General features: G+C 37.6%; 1 protein-coding gene across 5 annotated transcripts in view; it reads left to right on the forward strand.

Annotated features, from left to right (window-relative positions):
• RIC1 (RIC1 homolog, RAB6A GEF complex partner 1) overlaps positions 1 to 16,994 on the forward strand; it is a 145,619-nt gene that overhangs the window by 104,063 nt on the left and 24,562 nt on the right. For all 5 annotated transcript variants that reach the window (XM_072840654.1, XM_072840638.1, XM_072840648.1 and 2 more), the window contains 5 exons: positions 1,536 to 1,624; positions 8,382 to 8,526; positions 9,192 to 9,240; positions 11,055 to 11,207; positions 12,602 to 12,805. In XM_072840654.1, coding sequence (XP_072696755.1) covers positions 1,536 to 1,624; positions 8,382 to 8,526; positions 9,192 to 9,240; positions 11,055 to 11,207; positions 12,602 to 12,805 — 640 coding nt within the window. The remainder of the gene's footprint in view (positions 1 to 1,535; positions 1,625 to 8,381; positions 8,527 to 9,191; positions 9,241 to 11,054; positions 11,208 to 12,601; positions 12,806 to 16,994) is intronic.

Here is a 16,994-nt window from a genome sequence, read left to right on the forward strand (position 1 = left end):
GAATTAACATCAATGTTCTCACTCCCATGTGGGAGGAAAATGGACAAAAATATGAAACAGTATGACAATATGAGTTCAAGACCTAGAACATTAGGCAGCAGAGGACACTGGTCCCTTGAAAGATGAGAAATAAAACTTTGCAGATGCCTCAGCTTTAATTACTTTGAGAGAGTTTCCAGGCTGTAGCACAAGGCCGGGGAGACAGAGCCTGGGAGATTGCCTGAGTTGAGTTACAGGGAAGTGAAAATCTGGGGAGACCTAAGCAGCTGGGTCTCAGGATGATACATGAAGGATGACAGGTGGATAGGGAGTTCCAGAGAGCTTGGAGAGGGTCTCTTTTGTATTAAATAAGGGAGATTAAAGATCCAAATCAAACATTGCAGAAGAAAAGAATAATGATTTGGAAACATAGGAAGATAATTTATTCAGAATGAAAGAGAAGAAAAATATTTAAAAACGCAGCATTAGTGAGCTGTGGGATAACTTCACATGGCCTGTTAGTTTGGGTGTTTTATTGAGCCTCAGCCCTGATCCTTCAGAAGAGCAGACCTGGTTGCATATGGGTCAGAACTGCTGTGGGAAAACTGTCTGGCTTCCCCCACAAAGGAGTGCATATAACTGCCAGAACATTCTGGCGGTGATGAACCCGTATCATCCTCATGTGTGCAAAAGCAGCCGTAGGTTTAACAGTAGTTTAAAAATAACATTTGTGTTAAATTTTCAATCTGAAAAGAATTCCATAAGCAAAACTTTTTTTTATGATCATTATAGGTCAATTTTGAAATGTAGCTTAGAAGTAATATTACAAAGTTTTGGTTTCTGGCCGTTCATAAATTTGGTCTTTGTAAAGATTTCTTAAATGAAATCATTATATATACAGTATACACAAAATAGCATGTATCATGTGTGTAGATATAAAAATTATATAGGACATAAAAAAATAATAAGATGAAAATCTGTATAAAATACTATCCGGCATGAGAGATAGCACATTACCAGGGCAGATGCCTCTCCCTGCTTCCACTTCTTCTTAAATATCCCCCATTCTCCACCAGAGATGATGTCCCCATTAGCTCTTTGTTGCGTTTTTACTACAAATGTATCTACTATGTTTTGACTGAATAGAAACAGAATTATACTACATATATGCATATTGGCTGTCTATTTTAGTGCATGTGACTAAAGTCAAGTTAGTGCTATATGCTAGACTACTATGTGATTATACCACAGTTTATGCTTACTTTCTCTTGCTGGACATTCGTGTTGCTTCAATTTTTTGAATTTATGCACAATATTATACTGAACATTGTGCATGCGTCTTGATACAAAGACAAGGATATCTATGGGATATATTTAGTGGAAAATTTTACTGGATTACAAATATGCATTTGTTCAGATTTATGAGACTGCAAATTACTTACAAAATGGTTTGGGTTTACGTTACGCTTTTACCAGCAGAACATAACCATTCCATAATGATGCTTTTTGTATTTGTATTTGTCTCTTTTCATTAAAAGCTTGTTTGTTTTTCACAGTGGTACTGTACAGGTTTATACAATAGATAACACCACTGGAGCTATGCTGCTGTCTCATAAACTAGAGCTAACAGCAAAACAATATCCTGGTGAGTTCTTTTTTTCCTTCTTATTTGTAATTTTTTAATGTACAGGTAATGATATGTGTAGCAACTGTGGATTTTCAATGATGCATGCTATAAGTCAAATACTGTTAAAACATATAGTGGTACTTTGTGTGGCCCAGGGATTTCTGTGTACCTAGAGGGGCTCCTGAGGATGCTCCTTTTATTGTTATTGTTTGGTTTAGTCCTCTGTGTCTTTGCATAGTTTTAGCCTTTATAGTCTTTGGACTTTGCTCTAGTTTCTTAGCTGACTTCATTGCCTTTGCTATTTTGCCTTCCAATTCAGCTTATCCATTCAGCAAATACTTATCAAATACCTGCTATAGGACAGACTCTATTCTAAATGGGGAATACAGAGCAGTAAAAAAAACAGTGTCTTTCTGAACCCCTTAGTGAATCTTGAGTGGACCCTATAGGATTAAGTCTAAAGTCCTTGTTATAAGAAATGCTTTTGACTGAAACCAACAGAAAACCCATGTTATAGTGGCTTAAATAGGACTTGTTTTCTTTACTAGCAAGAAATCCAAAGGTGAGTTACTGCTGGCCTTCATTTGGCCTTTGCTTCAAGGTCTCAGGTAGTCTCTGAGTTGCAAATATTACTTCTGCATGTGAGTCAAGAAGAAAGGCATATGTGGAAGAAGAAACAGCATATTTGGTTTTTTAATCAGGAAAGCAAAAGGTTTCTCAGAAGCATTCCCACCGCCTACCTGGTCCAGCTGTCTTCTGCTTACATCTGATTGGCCATAATTCTGTCCCATTCACTACCTTTGGATTTTCCAAACCTTTATGGTAGAAGTGAGCAAGGGAGAACAAGGATGGAAGTAGATGTATCAACCAATCAACTGTGTCTTCTACATATGGGGCACGTAAGATCTTTTGCTGGCATTATTTCTTGGTCCGCTCAGCCCGTAATGTCTCCATAATTTTACCATAATACCCTATGTTAAAAGAAATACCAAAAGTTCCGTTTATTAAATAGTTAGGTCTAAATCCTAGTAGCATTTTCAAAAAGTAATGCCCATAAATGGAAAGAAAAATAATATTTTAATTTTATTTATTTATTTATGAATGAATTATAGTCACACAGAGAAAGAGAGAGAGGCAGAGACATAGGCAGAGGGAGAAGCAGGCTCCATGCACCGGGAGCCCGACGTGGGATTCGATCCTGGGTCTCCAGGATCGCGCCCTGGGCCAAAGGCAGGCGCTAAACCGCTGCGCCACCCAGGGATCCCTTTAATTTTATTCTTAAAGAGTATTTTTTACTACTAGGATGTCTGTGCCTATTGGACACTAAAACTTTTCAAGCCTTGGAGTTGGATTGGGTACAGTCACCCACATTTCCTGTTCCACATTGATGTTCACATGACAGTTTTTCTGCAACAACTCCTAAAGAGTGGTCTTTGCAAAGATGTAACATCATCAAAATAAATGTAGCACAGCCTAATAATGCTGCAACTGTGAACTACCTAGAGCTAACAGTTTACATTGTGTCCAACAGATAACTATATATCTGTTGTATTTCTCTTGAAGATCTCATGGAACCCCCTGTGAGTTCTCTGCAGTGCCCTGGGATACGCTGCACATAGACAGGAACTGCAGGCTTGCCCTTTACCAAACCACCTGCAGATCCCTGAGAGTCAGCCATTGTCTCCTATTGTTTTCTTTACCTGAAATGTCCCATATGTCTATATGGAGGGTCTGTATCTATTGGTCTTTCAAGATGCAGCTTAAATGAAATCTCTTTTTATGAAATAGAATACCATTCCCTCCTGCGCCTCATTATATTCTGCATATAACATCTTTCTTATCACTGATAATGCTTTATTGAACTTAACTAGCTTACGGGTGGCTTTTTCCTGGTAGCTTCAGGGTAGGAGTGTAGGATGTATCTCTTTACACCAGGCTAGTTCAGTTTAGTGAGAGGCACCTAGTTATTAACAAATGTGATAAATGAATCAACATGTTTTTAAGCCAGTGACCTTTGCAGGATTGTATTGAACAGGCAGTGTAATCTCATTACTACAGGTCTCATAAATTTGATACTATACCGTGTTCTATGTGTATGTTAGTAATTGGGAGCCTTTTTCAAACTGTGTTCACTCTGCCTCTCCCAAGTTTAGATATATCCCCATAGCAAGAATAATTGCTGTATAATAAACAAACTTCTCTGATGTTTGGGTCAGAAAAAAAATGAGGCACTTGTCTAAATGTAATCCAATAAATAAAAATCTCATTAGCCTCAAGGAGGAAGCTAAGGTATCTCATGTCAGAATCTCAGGAAACCTTCAATATGTAACTAACTTCGTGTTACCCACATGTGTATTCCAGTGTTTTTGCCCATATCATATCTTTTAGCACCTTCCACCTTCCACTTGAGACCATTTTCTGTCTGTCATACCTCCTTCGGAATTTTCTTCAGTGAAGTTTTTTATGATAAACTCCATTCTTGGAAGGTGGGGTCTGAAAATGTATTTATTTGGCCCTTATAATTTATTTCTGATTTAGCTTTTTATACAGTTTTGGATGAGCAGTTACTTTGTATTTTGAAGTTGTTCAAGTACTGTTCAGTTTCACTGGTACTCTTGGGAATCTCTGGTTGAGTTGTATTTCCTTTTCAAGAGAATGGGGTTTTTTCTCTTTAGCTACTTCTAAGATTTTTTTCTTTGTCTTTGGGATGATTTCACTGTAATTTGAAAGGTGAAGAATTTTGATTTTTTATTAAATCTTGATTGAGATTCAGGTGTGCTGCATCTGAGGATTCATATTGTCCAACTGTTGTGCAAAGGACTCAACTGTTACCTCTCAAATATTGCCTCTTGTTTAATCTTTTTCTGGAATCATTTTTTTTAAAGATTTTATTTATTTATTTATTCATGAGAAACACAGAGGGAGAAGCAAGTCTTTGCTCACCACAGGTAACCTGATGTGGGACTTGATCTCAGGACCTCTGGGATCATGACCTGAGCCAAATGCAGATGCTCAACCATTGAGCCACCCAGGCATCCCTCTTTTTCTGGAAATCTAATCAGACTTACATAGCACTTTTTTATATGTTTCATAACCTGCCTTTTAACATTTTTCATTTTTAAAATTTCTCTGGACTATAATCTAGAAAGTTTTTCTCTATCTTCTGGTATAAACTAATTCTTCATTTATGTTTAATAATCTACTTAATCTGTCCATTTTAATTACTGTATTTTTTATTTCCAGAGGGTTTACTTAGCTCTCTTCTAATCTGTATGCATCCTGCTCCTAGTTTCAATATTCTTTTATTTCTTTAGGTAGTAAAAAATGTTTTTTTGGGGACGCTTGGGTGGCTCAGTGGTTGAGTGTGTCTGCCTTTGGCTCAGGTTGTGATCTCAGAGTCCCAGGATTGAGTCCTGCATCGGACTCCCTGTGGGGAGCATGCTTCTCCCTCTGCCTGTGTCTCTGCCTCTCTCTCTGTGTCTCATGAATAAATCTTTAAGAAAATGGTATTTATATTCTTTGTTAATCTCAGTATCTGAAACCTTTCTGAGACTGTTATTGCTGTCTTAGTTCTCTGGGTTCTCATTAACTTGTTTATATATATTAGGATTTTTTAAAAGATTTTATTTATTTATTCATGAGAAACACACAGAGAGGCAGAGACACAGGCAGAGGGAGAAGCAGGCTCCATGCACGGAGCCGGACATGGGACTCAGTCTGGGGTCTCCAGGATCACACTCTGGGCTGAAGGTGGCGCTAAACTGCTGAGCCACCGGGGCTGCCCCTATATTAGGATTTTTGACTGAGAACTGATTAATTTCCTTCAGACTTATTTGTTTGAATGCTTTGTGATCTAAATTGAATTTGACTCCTTCCAGAGAGGATTTGTGTGTTTATGGCAAGTTATGTGGGAGTACTACATCAGTCTGGAACCCTTTGCAGTATATTCAGTTTGCAATTTTCTTTGAATCATACAAATTGCTCAAATTAAAGATCAGTGAGGACTAACTTGTGGTTACAGGTTCTTAAGGGAGATTCTTTGTTTTCCATTCATGGACAAAACATGAAAGTATCCTTTGCTATTTCTTTACCTTCCACATGGTAGCGTTTAATTCTTATTCTTGTACCATGAATGTAGCCATCTGTAGCTTCACCATTACCTGGATGTCTTCTCTTAGATACCGTGCCATGGCAAAGTTCTGAGCTTAATCTCCTGTCCCTCCTGGCGTCATCAGAAGTAGAAGTCAGGGTCTCTAGGGTTTGGCAGAAAAATTCAGGGCAGAAGCACTTTGTACACTCACTTACCTCCCAGCATTTTTAGTTGTTTTAAGGTGTTTATTCAGCATTTTATTTTTAGAGAGAGAAAGAGTGTGCACACGTGCATGCAAACAGGGGGAAGGGCAGAGGTACAGAGAGAGAATTCCAAGCAGGCTCCATGGCCAGCACGGAACCAGACGCGGGGCTCAGTCCAACGACCCTTAGATCATGACCTGAGCCAAAGTCAAGAGTTGAGTGCTTAACCAACTGAGCCACCCTGGTGCCCTAGGATTCAACATTTTAGTCGTTTCAGTGTAGTGAGTGATTTAAGATGTTGAATTGCTGTACTGTCAGATAGAGAAATTAGCTTCTTAAGTCTTTATCATTCTTATTGGATCATGGCCTTTAAAGGCTTGCATATATTTTTCTCTAAAGTCAGATTGGTGGCCTGCAAGAACAGAGTGATATGTATTTTTATTGTGATCTCTGGCCCTTTTAAATGTCTATTTTTTTATCCATACTTACGTTATCCTGCCTAGTAGCTATCAGCCACATGTGGCTATTTTGATTAAACTAATTGAAATAAAAAAAATTAACACTGTATTTCTTTAGTTGCATGGTCACATTTAAATGTTGAGTAGCCATGTGTAGCTCGGGGCTGCCTGTTAGACCCAGAAGATGGGAACGTTTCCGTCAGTACAAGAAGTGGTCCTTACTGCTTCTGTTGGACAGCACTGTGTGGAGTTCTTCAGATTGTTCTGTCCTTTCTCAGGCTCTTGGAATGCCATTTCTTGCTTTGGTTACTTACTGACTCTCACTCTTGTGGTCTTTGTTGTGAGAGAATTTTGCCAGCTTCAATTACATCACTTTAGGTTATAAACCTGCTCACCCCTGGGGAGGCTTGTATTGTCCTCGTACACCTGGAGCAGAGGTGAGCTTCCTCGTATCCCTCAGGCTGCACTGGCTGAGTTTCACTGGCCCACGGTGCCTTGTGAGTCCTTACATGATCCATAGCTTCCTGTCTGACTCCCAGACTTCCACTGGTTTCAGACCCCTTCTTTGTCTTTGGGAAGGATGTAAAACCCCATCTCCCTCATTGCTGAGTCTCATCCCATCTTTCTATCCCTGTATTTCCAACCTGTCTCCTCTCCCTGCTTCCAGCCCTTTTTACCCTCAACCCAGATATTAACCAGTCTCTTTATTCTTTTGTCTTCTGGAGCTTTTTCTTTCTTGGAAGTTCAGCTCTATAACAAAATATCTTTGGGTTACTTGTTAATATTTTTCTCAATATGCAGATTATCATAATCTATGTTTATTGTAGGCTGTTATCACCTAGGTAAATTTACAGTAATCTTGCCACATGAAGATTAGGTTTACCACCATCAGTATTTTATTACAGATCTCTGCAACTAGATTTTAATAAATGTATAATGTTTGGAAAGTAAATATGCATATTATGTGCGTGTGTGTGTGTGTGTGTGTATATGTAATATGGAGTAATAAGTACACTGTTTATAACCTCTCCTTTTCAGTTAACATCCTTTTATGATAGTGAATACTTTTTCTCTTGTACCTGCAGTTGCTTTCAGTTTGTAAACTTCGGTTTGGTTTTGTGTGTTTCTTCTTAGTTTGTTTTAAAATTTTCCCATGGTTATATTCCCATTTATTTTTCATCTGCACGAATAACATGGTTATTCATAATGGTGGGGATTACTAATGTGAGGATTCGAACTAGGCAGAAAGGAGTTCTCTCTGTTAACCAAGCCTGTCTTCTGTAGACTAAAATCTATATACCTTCTCTTTGTAGCAGATATTCTGTATTTTATGGCAAAATGTATTAATACTACAAATTAAAAGAATTTTAAAGAAGATGATACTATACCTGGTTTTGAATTATTGACAGGAAACACTAGCATATTTCACTTAACTCTAGTTGGGAAACTTGTGTTTTACTACATGGTGAAATTATCTATGGTATTGAAAGAATATTTATTAGTTAATAGAAGATATGAACACCTGGAGTACTCAAGCTGGAGTTGACCTACATAATCTTAATAGAAGATTAAACTTCAATTTACTTTAACTTGGATCCCTTTAATATTGCCAATGGAGCATGAAGATAGTGGTACAATAGTATTTTATATTCTAAAACACCTTATACTTTGCAGACTACTTTGACATTCAGTGTTGAATCATTCAACTCATTATCCCTATTTTATAGAAACTGAATTGCCCAGAGCCAAAGACTTCTAAAACTGCACAGTTGTAGTTATTCGGGCTGATAGTGGCCCAAAATGGCTCTCACTTTTTAAAAATTTCTTGGCAGCTGAGCTTGTTCTGCTTCAGTCAAGGGTAGTGGCCTTACTCATTGTACATGACCTGAAATGAGTAGGATTCATCTCATTATTTGAAGCAGACAGGTGTTTCTATTTTATTTCAACTTGAAAAAATACAGACTAAAAAATACCGTTTCTGAAGGAATCATTTATTTTTAACTCTTCTCACAATTTCTTAACAGATATTTGGAATAAAACAGGAGCTGTTAAATTGGTCAAGTGGTCTCCTGACAATAGTGTTGTAATAGTGACCTGGGAAAATGGAGGCCTTTCTTTATGGAGTGTGTTTGGAGCCCAGCTGATTTGTACGCTTGGAGGAGATTTTGCGTGAGTGAATAAAGACAACTTGGAGACAAAAATAACTCCCATTATCTCTAAGAAAATACACATACACAGAAATTTTGTGTCATACAAAAGCTAGCCTTCTGCTTTACTTGATGTTTAACCTCAAAACAATTTGTAAGGTTCAGAACTAATTTGTTCAGGATATACTGATTCTCTAAACATGCATCCTTTTAAAACGCATTGTTTATTTGGTAACAGTGCATTTATTTGTTGAACCCCTCTTGTATATATGAGAGCACATTAGATTCAAGGCTAAATCACATGGGGTTTTGCCTTCAGGTTGCTTATGATCTAATAAAGCAGAAGTCATGTACGTAAGTAGCTAATAGGAAGTGGAAAATGGCATTATCTTATTGGGTTGATGTAGGTTAACTCAGTGGGTTTATATCTCTGCCCACTCCATTTGCTACTTTGAACCTTAGTCATGACAAAATGAATACCTCTTCCCAAACTGTATGACCCTGTCAAGAAGTTACTCAGCACCTGAAAGACTGTGTCTAGGTGATGTGCCTAGGTACATCAACCAACATTCTCATATTACATGCATTATTATGTATTTCAAAATCAATTTGAGTTTTTAAAAAACTGAAGCCAAATATTCTGCATAATAGAAGACTGTTTTTAACCAAGTTTCTGTTCTGTTTCAGTTATAGGTCTGATGGTACCAAAAAGGATCCCCTTAAGATCAACTCTATGGTAAGTACTTTCTATAAAATACTGGTATATTGTGGGGTGCCTGGGTGGCTCAGTCAGTTACGGGTCCAGTTCTTGATCTCAGCTTGGGTCTTGATCTCAGGGTCCTATGTTCAAGCCCAGCACTGGGCTCCACGCTGGGCGTGGACCCTACTGGAAAAAAAAAAAAAAGTGTGTGTGTGTGTGTGTGTGTGTGTGTGTACGTACATATGTGATATGTCATTTATAGTTACATAAATATATTTATAACATGTATATTTCTATAGTGTGACGAACTTGGATATTTCTTCTTCCTTTTTTTCCTCTTCTTGGCTCTGGTAAAATTACAAAACTATTTTAATCTCAGCAGACTCTTCTTACACAGTTCTTGCTTTGATGAAAGTATTTTTTAAAATCAAGCTGCCCAGTTTCCAGTACTTGTTTTTGACTTTGCTTCTATGTATATAGCAAGTCCCTGCCATCTTTGGGAACATAGGAACTATTCAAATCAGGCCTTTGTTCTTCCAAAGCATACCTCAATTCCTTATGTGACTCACTAGCACCCATTTCTCATGGCCTCATTTCTTTTAACATAAAGTGAAATGCTCTTTGGGTGTTTTTCCTGGAGGATTTGGACATTATTTGAGCATATTTTTAAAACTTGCCATAGATATCTGTCAAGAGAATTAAAATCACTGTAGTAACAATATTTTTATTGATTACATATTTTTAAGAGTTTCTGTAGAAAGCAGTGAGGTGTAACCCCTGTGTTTACATAAAGACATTTTCTTACTGTAGCCCTTCTGTGTATCATCTATGAAATTAGTGGCTGTGAGACTTGTTCACTGCCTTTCTCCCTTGCCTCATAGAGGAAGACATTTTCTGATCTTGAGTTTCTTGAAGATTGAAAACCACTGTGGTTGCCTTGAGGAATGGTTCCCAATCTTTCACTACCAAGGATTTGCTGTCTCTTTCCACCTTCATATTTTAAAATAAGTTTTTGAACAGATGATTTATATAACTGCCCATCAGTGCTTTTGAGTGGCATGCAACAACCAGTGTTTTTAGCCTAAGTTGATATATTAATAACAAACTAAGAATCTAAGCATTTTAGTTCACTGTTCAACTTTTATGATAGGAGAGCAAAACTTCTATGAAGCTTTAGAAATTTAGCAACAATTTATTTTCCCTCTCCTATTTTCTTGACTTTGTAGATTAGGAATCACTAATCGTAGAAACAAACACAAGAAAACTAAACTATCATGGAATGTAGTTATACAATATTAAAATTGGTCCTGGAGAGCTTATTTGAGCCTTCTCATTTTATAGTGGAAGAAACTTATACCCGGAGAAAACCAAATAACTTAGCCAAGATTCTACTGCAGAACGGCAGCTAGGCTGGAACAAAAACCTTAGTCTCATAGTTTGCATTCGAGTGTTCTTTGCTCAGACTGCATCTGTTCTGGGTGCTGCTTTGTCATGTTTCAGCCAGGTCACATGGGTCTTCCTCTGCAAGGAATTTCTTTGTATTTGAGAGGCAGTTCAATTAAATTAACAGAGAAGTTACAGAGAACAGTGTTTCTTAGGATTTGGGGTTAACATTGGTATGTAGTGAGTCCACTCTTCCAGGTGGAGAGTGGTAATGGTGGTTTCCACTGGAGGAGGGCTAAGGTGAGCAGGTGTGGCTAGGATTCTTGTCTGTACAGCTTCTCAGAATTGGTCTAGCCTTTTGAAATCATTGGTGATGCTGCTGTTGGTTGTTTCAGGATTTGAATATTTGAAGCAAGGAAAGGTTAACAAACCTGATTGCCCTGATTTTTCTTCCCCTTCTCTCCAAGAGCTGGGGAGCAGAAGGCTATCACCTCTGGGTAGTCAGCGGATTTGGTGCTCACAACCCTGGAATTGAGTATGACTCCAAGAGTGTAGTTAAACAGCCCGGCATTCTGCTGTTTCAGTTTATCAAGAGTGTACTCACTGTAAACCCTTGTATGGTAAGTGTTTTAAATTACAGCTGTTTATTTTTAGTGGCTTTCGTAGTAGACTATCAGATTCTTCTCAAATTGGTGGAATATCTTCTTTTGTATATTTTTTGTGATTGTTTTTCTTTTTAATAATTTAAACCAAAATTTTACTTCTGAGCAGCTTTTTTTTTTTTTTAAATAGGATCACAAGCCATTAAAGGGAAAGCAGTGTTTACAGATCTACTTGAATAACTTAATTTAGTCTTTATTTGAATAGAATTTCCTAAAATGTGCTCCACAAGGCAATACTTAGCAGAATCAGTAGTAGTTGCACAGGATAAGGACAAGTTCTGTTGTCCTGTTAGTGAAATAAGGAAGTTAGGGCCGTAGAAATTTCTTTATTGCAGTACTGCAGTGTCTGTCATATGCTCATGTGCGTTGTGAAAATCCAGGAGTTGGTATATGAAAAACAATGTTCCCACGCTTACTTAACTATGAATTTTTAAGGAACACTTTGAAGAAAATATGCCTTGGGAAACACTGCCCCAAATTATAGTATAAACTCCTCATGTTTTATGAAATTGAAACAACATATTAATAATCTTACATATTATTAACATATAAAAATAGTATGGGTTACGTATTAGAAGTGTATGCCTTCACATCTGCCACCAGTGGGTTTTTAAGTATTTGGTACAACCAGTTTCTAATTAAAACTTGTAATTACAATAAACTGAGAAGGAATTTGACAGTACCCTGGATCAAGATTTCATGACGGTAGCTGAAGGATAAGAATCCCCCGAAAGATAAGAAGAGGGTAATTCTTCTTCCCCTTCTCTATCCCAAATCATAATTTAAAGGCAGATTTTTATGGCATTTCACAGCATTTGAACTAACATGGAAAGGTGAGAGGCTGAGGTGCTTTCTGTCTGATGGAATACTCAGTGAATAATATACCTATATGTGAGAGAACTGGTCTTCTAACTGAAAACCAGGGCATAAGCACTAAAAGTAGAAATTGTTTTATTTGTCTAAATATCCTCAGAGCCTGGCACAGTCGTTGGCAGTAGCCAAGCATTTACCCAAGTGAGTGTTGAATTGTTCTGAACCCGGACCACAGACTTGGGCTGCTCCTCTTCCTTCTCTTCCTTCTCCTCCTCCTCAGGGTTTAAAAGATCCTTCAGCATCTGTTATCCCCACTGGTAATCCTCCCCTCCTTCTTGCCACCACTCATGAGGTATTTTAAATGAAACTCGTTTGTAAACTGTAGATGATAAGTAGTGAGTAAAATCAACGTTGAGATGCATGGTGCATTTCCTGTAATAAAACTAAATCAAGGTATTACTTATTTTCTGTTACCTGATACCGAGTTGTTTTTATTTGCTTTCCTTCTTTGCCCTGTGCTTCCTTTCTCCTTCATCTAGAGTAACCAGGAGCAAGTGCTGCTTCAGGGGGAGGATCGATTGTACTTGAACTGTGGAGAGGCCTCGCAAACCCAGAGTGCCAGGAGTTCATCAGCACACTCTGAGCATAAGGCTGGTGGGGGCAAGAGCCCCTTCGCAGACAGCGGTTTAGAGTCTCAGGGTTTAAGCACTTTGCTTGGACATCGGCATTGGCATGTGGTACAGGTAAGTCTTCAGTGACTATTGATTGTTGACTTAGTCCTTGGTAAAATAGCACCTGGAGCAGAGTTTTAAATATTTCTTCTGTTGCTTTAGAAAACAGAGAAACTTTTTAACCTTTTTGACTGTCACCTCTCTTCGCTTTTCTGTCTTGTCTTCTTCCTTTCTTGCCACTGATGTAGCACGTGTGCCTACTTGCTTTAAGCCCACTAGTCCAAAACCTGCAAGTTTATGCTTTACTCTCTGGAATGAGCACAACTTTATACTATTCCAGCCCTCCCCAGCCCCCAACCTTTTGGGTATAAATTTAGCTCTGTGGATTTGCATAGGCAAAAGTGTAGTGATTGATGGAAAGTGACAGTGCCGATGAGGACCCTGTGCAGCTGACCTTGTCGTCCCAGTGGGTACATTTTGAGGTTAACTGCCTATTTTAAACTCAAATTGCAGGCTTGCAGACACACTCTAGAACCTTATTGTTAATAATTTTATTATTACATAAATCTTATTCCAAATTACTTACTCATTCTGGTATAACTTTTAAATTATCAATTTCTTTTAATAATTCTGATAAATTGTCATTTAACATGGAAATCAATTCTGAATTTTGATACCAAATAAAATTAATTTGGGTAAATCAGTAAATTGAGGTTTCTTGAAAGAAATTTTCATACACAATTGTATAAGTCCTGAGTGTCTTCCTTCCCCTGCTGATACCGAAGTGTCTTAGGTACATCAGAACCTATTCTTGTGTTTGTTTCTTTTCGTCAGGTTCTGTATCCACAATTCTTGACCCCCTTCTTCATTCTGTGCTGTTACTTTACTAGCTTGTTCAGCTCCCATGTTATTTTCAGTTGACTTTAAGTGGAGATGAGACACGAACGGTCAGTATGTGAAACGTTGAAGGAGGAGTGTCTCCTGCACTGACATGTGGTATACACTCAAAGAAAATGTATCTAACTGACATTAATAAATTCATAAAATCAAACAGTGTGCATACCATTTGATAAATAGTTAACAGTTATGAAATAAATCTGCATCGGCTGCCTCCTTGACTAAAATTTTCCACTGCTCCCTTCTCTCCTATAGCCATTCCTCTGCTATTTTCATTTCCCCATACTTTGAACTATTCATTCTACACTGACCTAGCATCAATGCCAGTTCTGCCTAGCCAGGTCTGTGTTGCCAGAGAGCCAAGTAGAGCAGAGGATCAAAGAAGGTAGGTCTGGAACTCAAAAATCCATCAGGCAATAACAAAAATCTAATTTCCTTCCAGCTCAAAAATTCAGTGATTCTGTGATTCTTAGCCATCTCTGAAGTATCCCATATTAGTAGTGTATCACGCTGATTTTACCACTTTATGCAAAGTAGGAGGTACTAGCAGTATTCCTTTGTGATTTTATTCTTTAGATATTGAAACTATCTGGGAAGATGAACTTGTTTGACTCTAGCTTTACCTTTTTTACTTTCCTTAAAACTAAGAAAAATAATGTCAGAGTTGTATTCCCAAAACAATTGAGTTATAATAGACTCATAGAATTTTTAGAGCTGGAAGGACTGTAGAGATCATGTAGTCCAACTGGATTTGTTACATGAGGAAACTGAGGCTCAGAGCAGTTAGGTGACTTGCCCAAGGTCACATGGCAGAGCAATGTCCTGCTTACGTAGTGTCAGACTTATCCTTACCATAATGTAAAGTAACAATCTAACCTGTTGTAAGAACTCTAGGTATTAAATGTTAAATCATATAATGTACTGTTGACCTTGAGCTAAGACATAGAATGTGTCTATTAAATAGGCAGCGTTTCATTACAATTTGCCTATACTTTGTTTGCTGGCAATCCAGCCAAATGCATCAAGGCATCATCATGAGAGTGTTTTGGTTTGGTGGTTTACAGTGTCCATATAATGCTAATGCTTTACCTTCTGGGCTTTTTAGCCATTAGTAATGATTCCCTGAAGAAACATGGGTGCCTGTTTAATTCCTCCTTCAACATAGGCTCTTGTCTGGGATAAATGCCCACAACCCCATCAAGTGACTTTGTTTACATGATTTTGTATTCTTACTCAGTTTAGAGTTCATCACATGAGTTCCAACTAATTTTTCTCTGTCTGTTCCTCATCTAGACAACTGGATTTTTCATTTGTTTAGACCTTCTACCTTATACTTGTTAGTTTCCCGATCAGAAGATTCTATGTTAAATATGTTTTTTTTCCCTTTAATTTTATACACATATATACCTGTCAGCAGCAGGGTTGGTAGCTGCTGGTAGGGATGATGCTTTTTCCGTGTGTGTATGTGTTTATGTTTAGTTTTACTAGCTACAGATTTAAAAAAATTTTAGAGTAGTTTGTTCACAGATGGAGCACAAATGTGAATTAAAACACCACCGCCCTCATTGTTTTAGGGTATATTCCTTCTTGGACTGCTATTTATTTTAACACTCAGTACTTTGTATGATATAAACATTTATTTCTGAAAGGTACATTAATCATTATCATCCACTGTCCTGAAATGTTGGTTTTATAGTTAACCTGGCTATTTGGAAAAAATAAGCTTCACAAAATATGCTAGGGATATCAGCAGAGAGGATTTTATTTTATTTTATTTTGTTTTTATTTTTTAGCAGAGAGGATTTTAAAGGCTATTTCATTTATAAATGATTTGCTCTCCTTCCAAGGAGGTGTATTAAATGGAGCAGGTGTGGTATTTGGCACGGATCAGATGTGCTAAGAGGATGGTTCTTACAGTCTCACCACGTACAGACAAAAGCAATCTAGGCAGGAGACAGGGTTTTAGCAAAATGACTTTAAGGGGGGAAAATGGTAGATTTAGGGTTTTGTTTTGTTTTTGAGAGACTGAGATATCCTAAGATGTTAAGAATTAGAGATTTTATACTTTAGCACTTAGTGTCCCGGTGGTGGCATGGCATGACTCTTGTGCCCTGAGGACGAATTCCTGGCATGAATTCTTCATGATTCATTAGTTTGTGCTTTCCTTACTCCTGCCATTTCCTGTTCTAGTATTAAGGGTAGGGCACAAAGTTCAGGTGACACAAGGATCAGTAAATGTAATCTACTAGGGAGAAGTTTCATTTTTCATTTCACAGCATCTTCAGACATACAATTGAATCAGAAGTAAAGCTTCATTGTAGATTTAAACTATGAGCTTTGAAAATAAACCATTTATAGTTTGTAGCACCTCTTACATTCTTAGAGGTTAAAAGAATAAAATTCTTTTCTCGTACGGATATTCATTAGAGTGTAGATCATAAGATAAAATTTTACCTTGGTGCCCATGGTTGGAAACCCTTCAAGTTGGAATCCACGTTGGCAGTGAAATCCTACCTCACACTTCACCCACAAATACTTAGGAAACACCAGAGTTTGGGGGAAGTGGGAGTTCTTTTTAGTGTTCTGGGTGGCTGGCTCACTTATACTCTAGGGACATCCTTCTTCAAGTGACTATTTTCATTTTCTTCATCCAAGGACAGAATTCACTTCCAGGCTTGCACAAAACTACTTTGAACTCTTATCTCAGCACCTAGTGGTTACCTCAGATTACCATGCTTCTTGAAATGACGTCAGCCACCATAGGGAACTTTATTGCCTGGCCTGGGCAGTGCAGCATGTCTGTTAAGATATGTGTTCAGCCTTTTTCAAGCATATGTCATGACACCATAACCTTTAATTCTGCAAGGTTGGCTTCCACACACTAGCACTGGGGTTGAGAACTTCTGTTTTTTTGGAGGGGGTTTAGGGGTTGAGAACTTCTAACAACAGAACTAAAAGCTGTTAATTTATTTAGATTTCAGGTTGACTTACTAGATAATTAAATCTAACAGATACTTTTGTGAATACATTTAATCAAGGTTAATACAGATGTTTTCTGCACATTATTTTTACTTGATTTTTGTTTTCACATTACACAGAGAATCTTATTAGGTTGAATTGTGTTATACTGGCTTTTAAATTTGGCTTTCTTTCTTTTTTTTTTTTTTTTTTAAAGTCATACTTGAAGTACAGTGAAAATGAATCTGAATAAATTGAGGTTCTTTTATTGCAGGAACAGAAGGGTCTTTCCCTTTTTCTCTCTGTTGTTCTGTTTTACACCATAGTCCCATGTGCTCATGAAAACTGCCTAATCTGTAGGCTAGTGGAGAGGTCAGTGTCAGCAAAGCTAGGATTTACATAATCT

The sequence above is a fragment of the Canis lupus genome, chromosome 1 (genome assembly GCF_048164855.1).
Source record: "Canis lupus baileyi chromosome 1, mCanLup2.hap1, whole genome shotgun sequence".
Classification (NCBI taxonomy): Eukaryota; Metazoa; Chordata; class Mammalia; order Carnivora; family Canidae; genus Canis; species Canis lupus.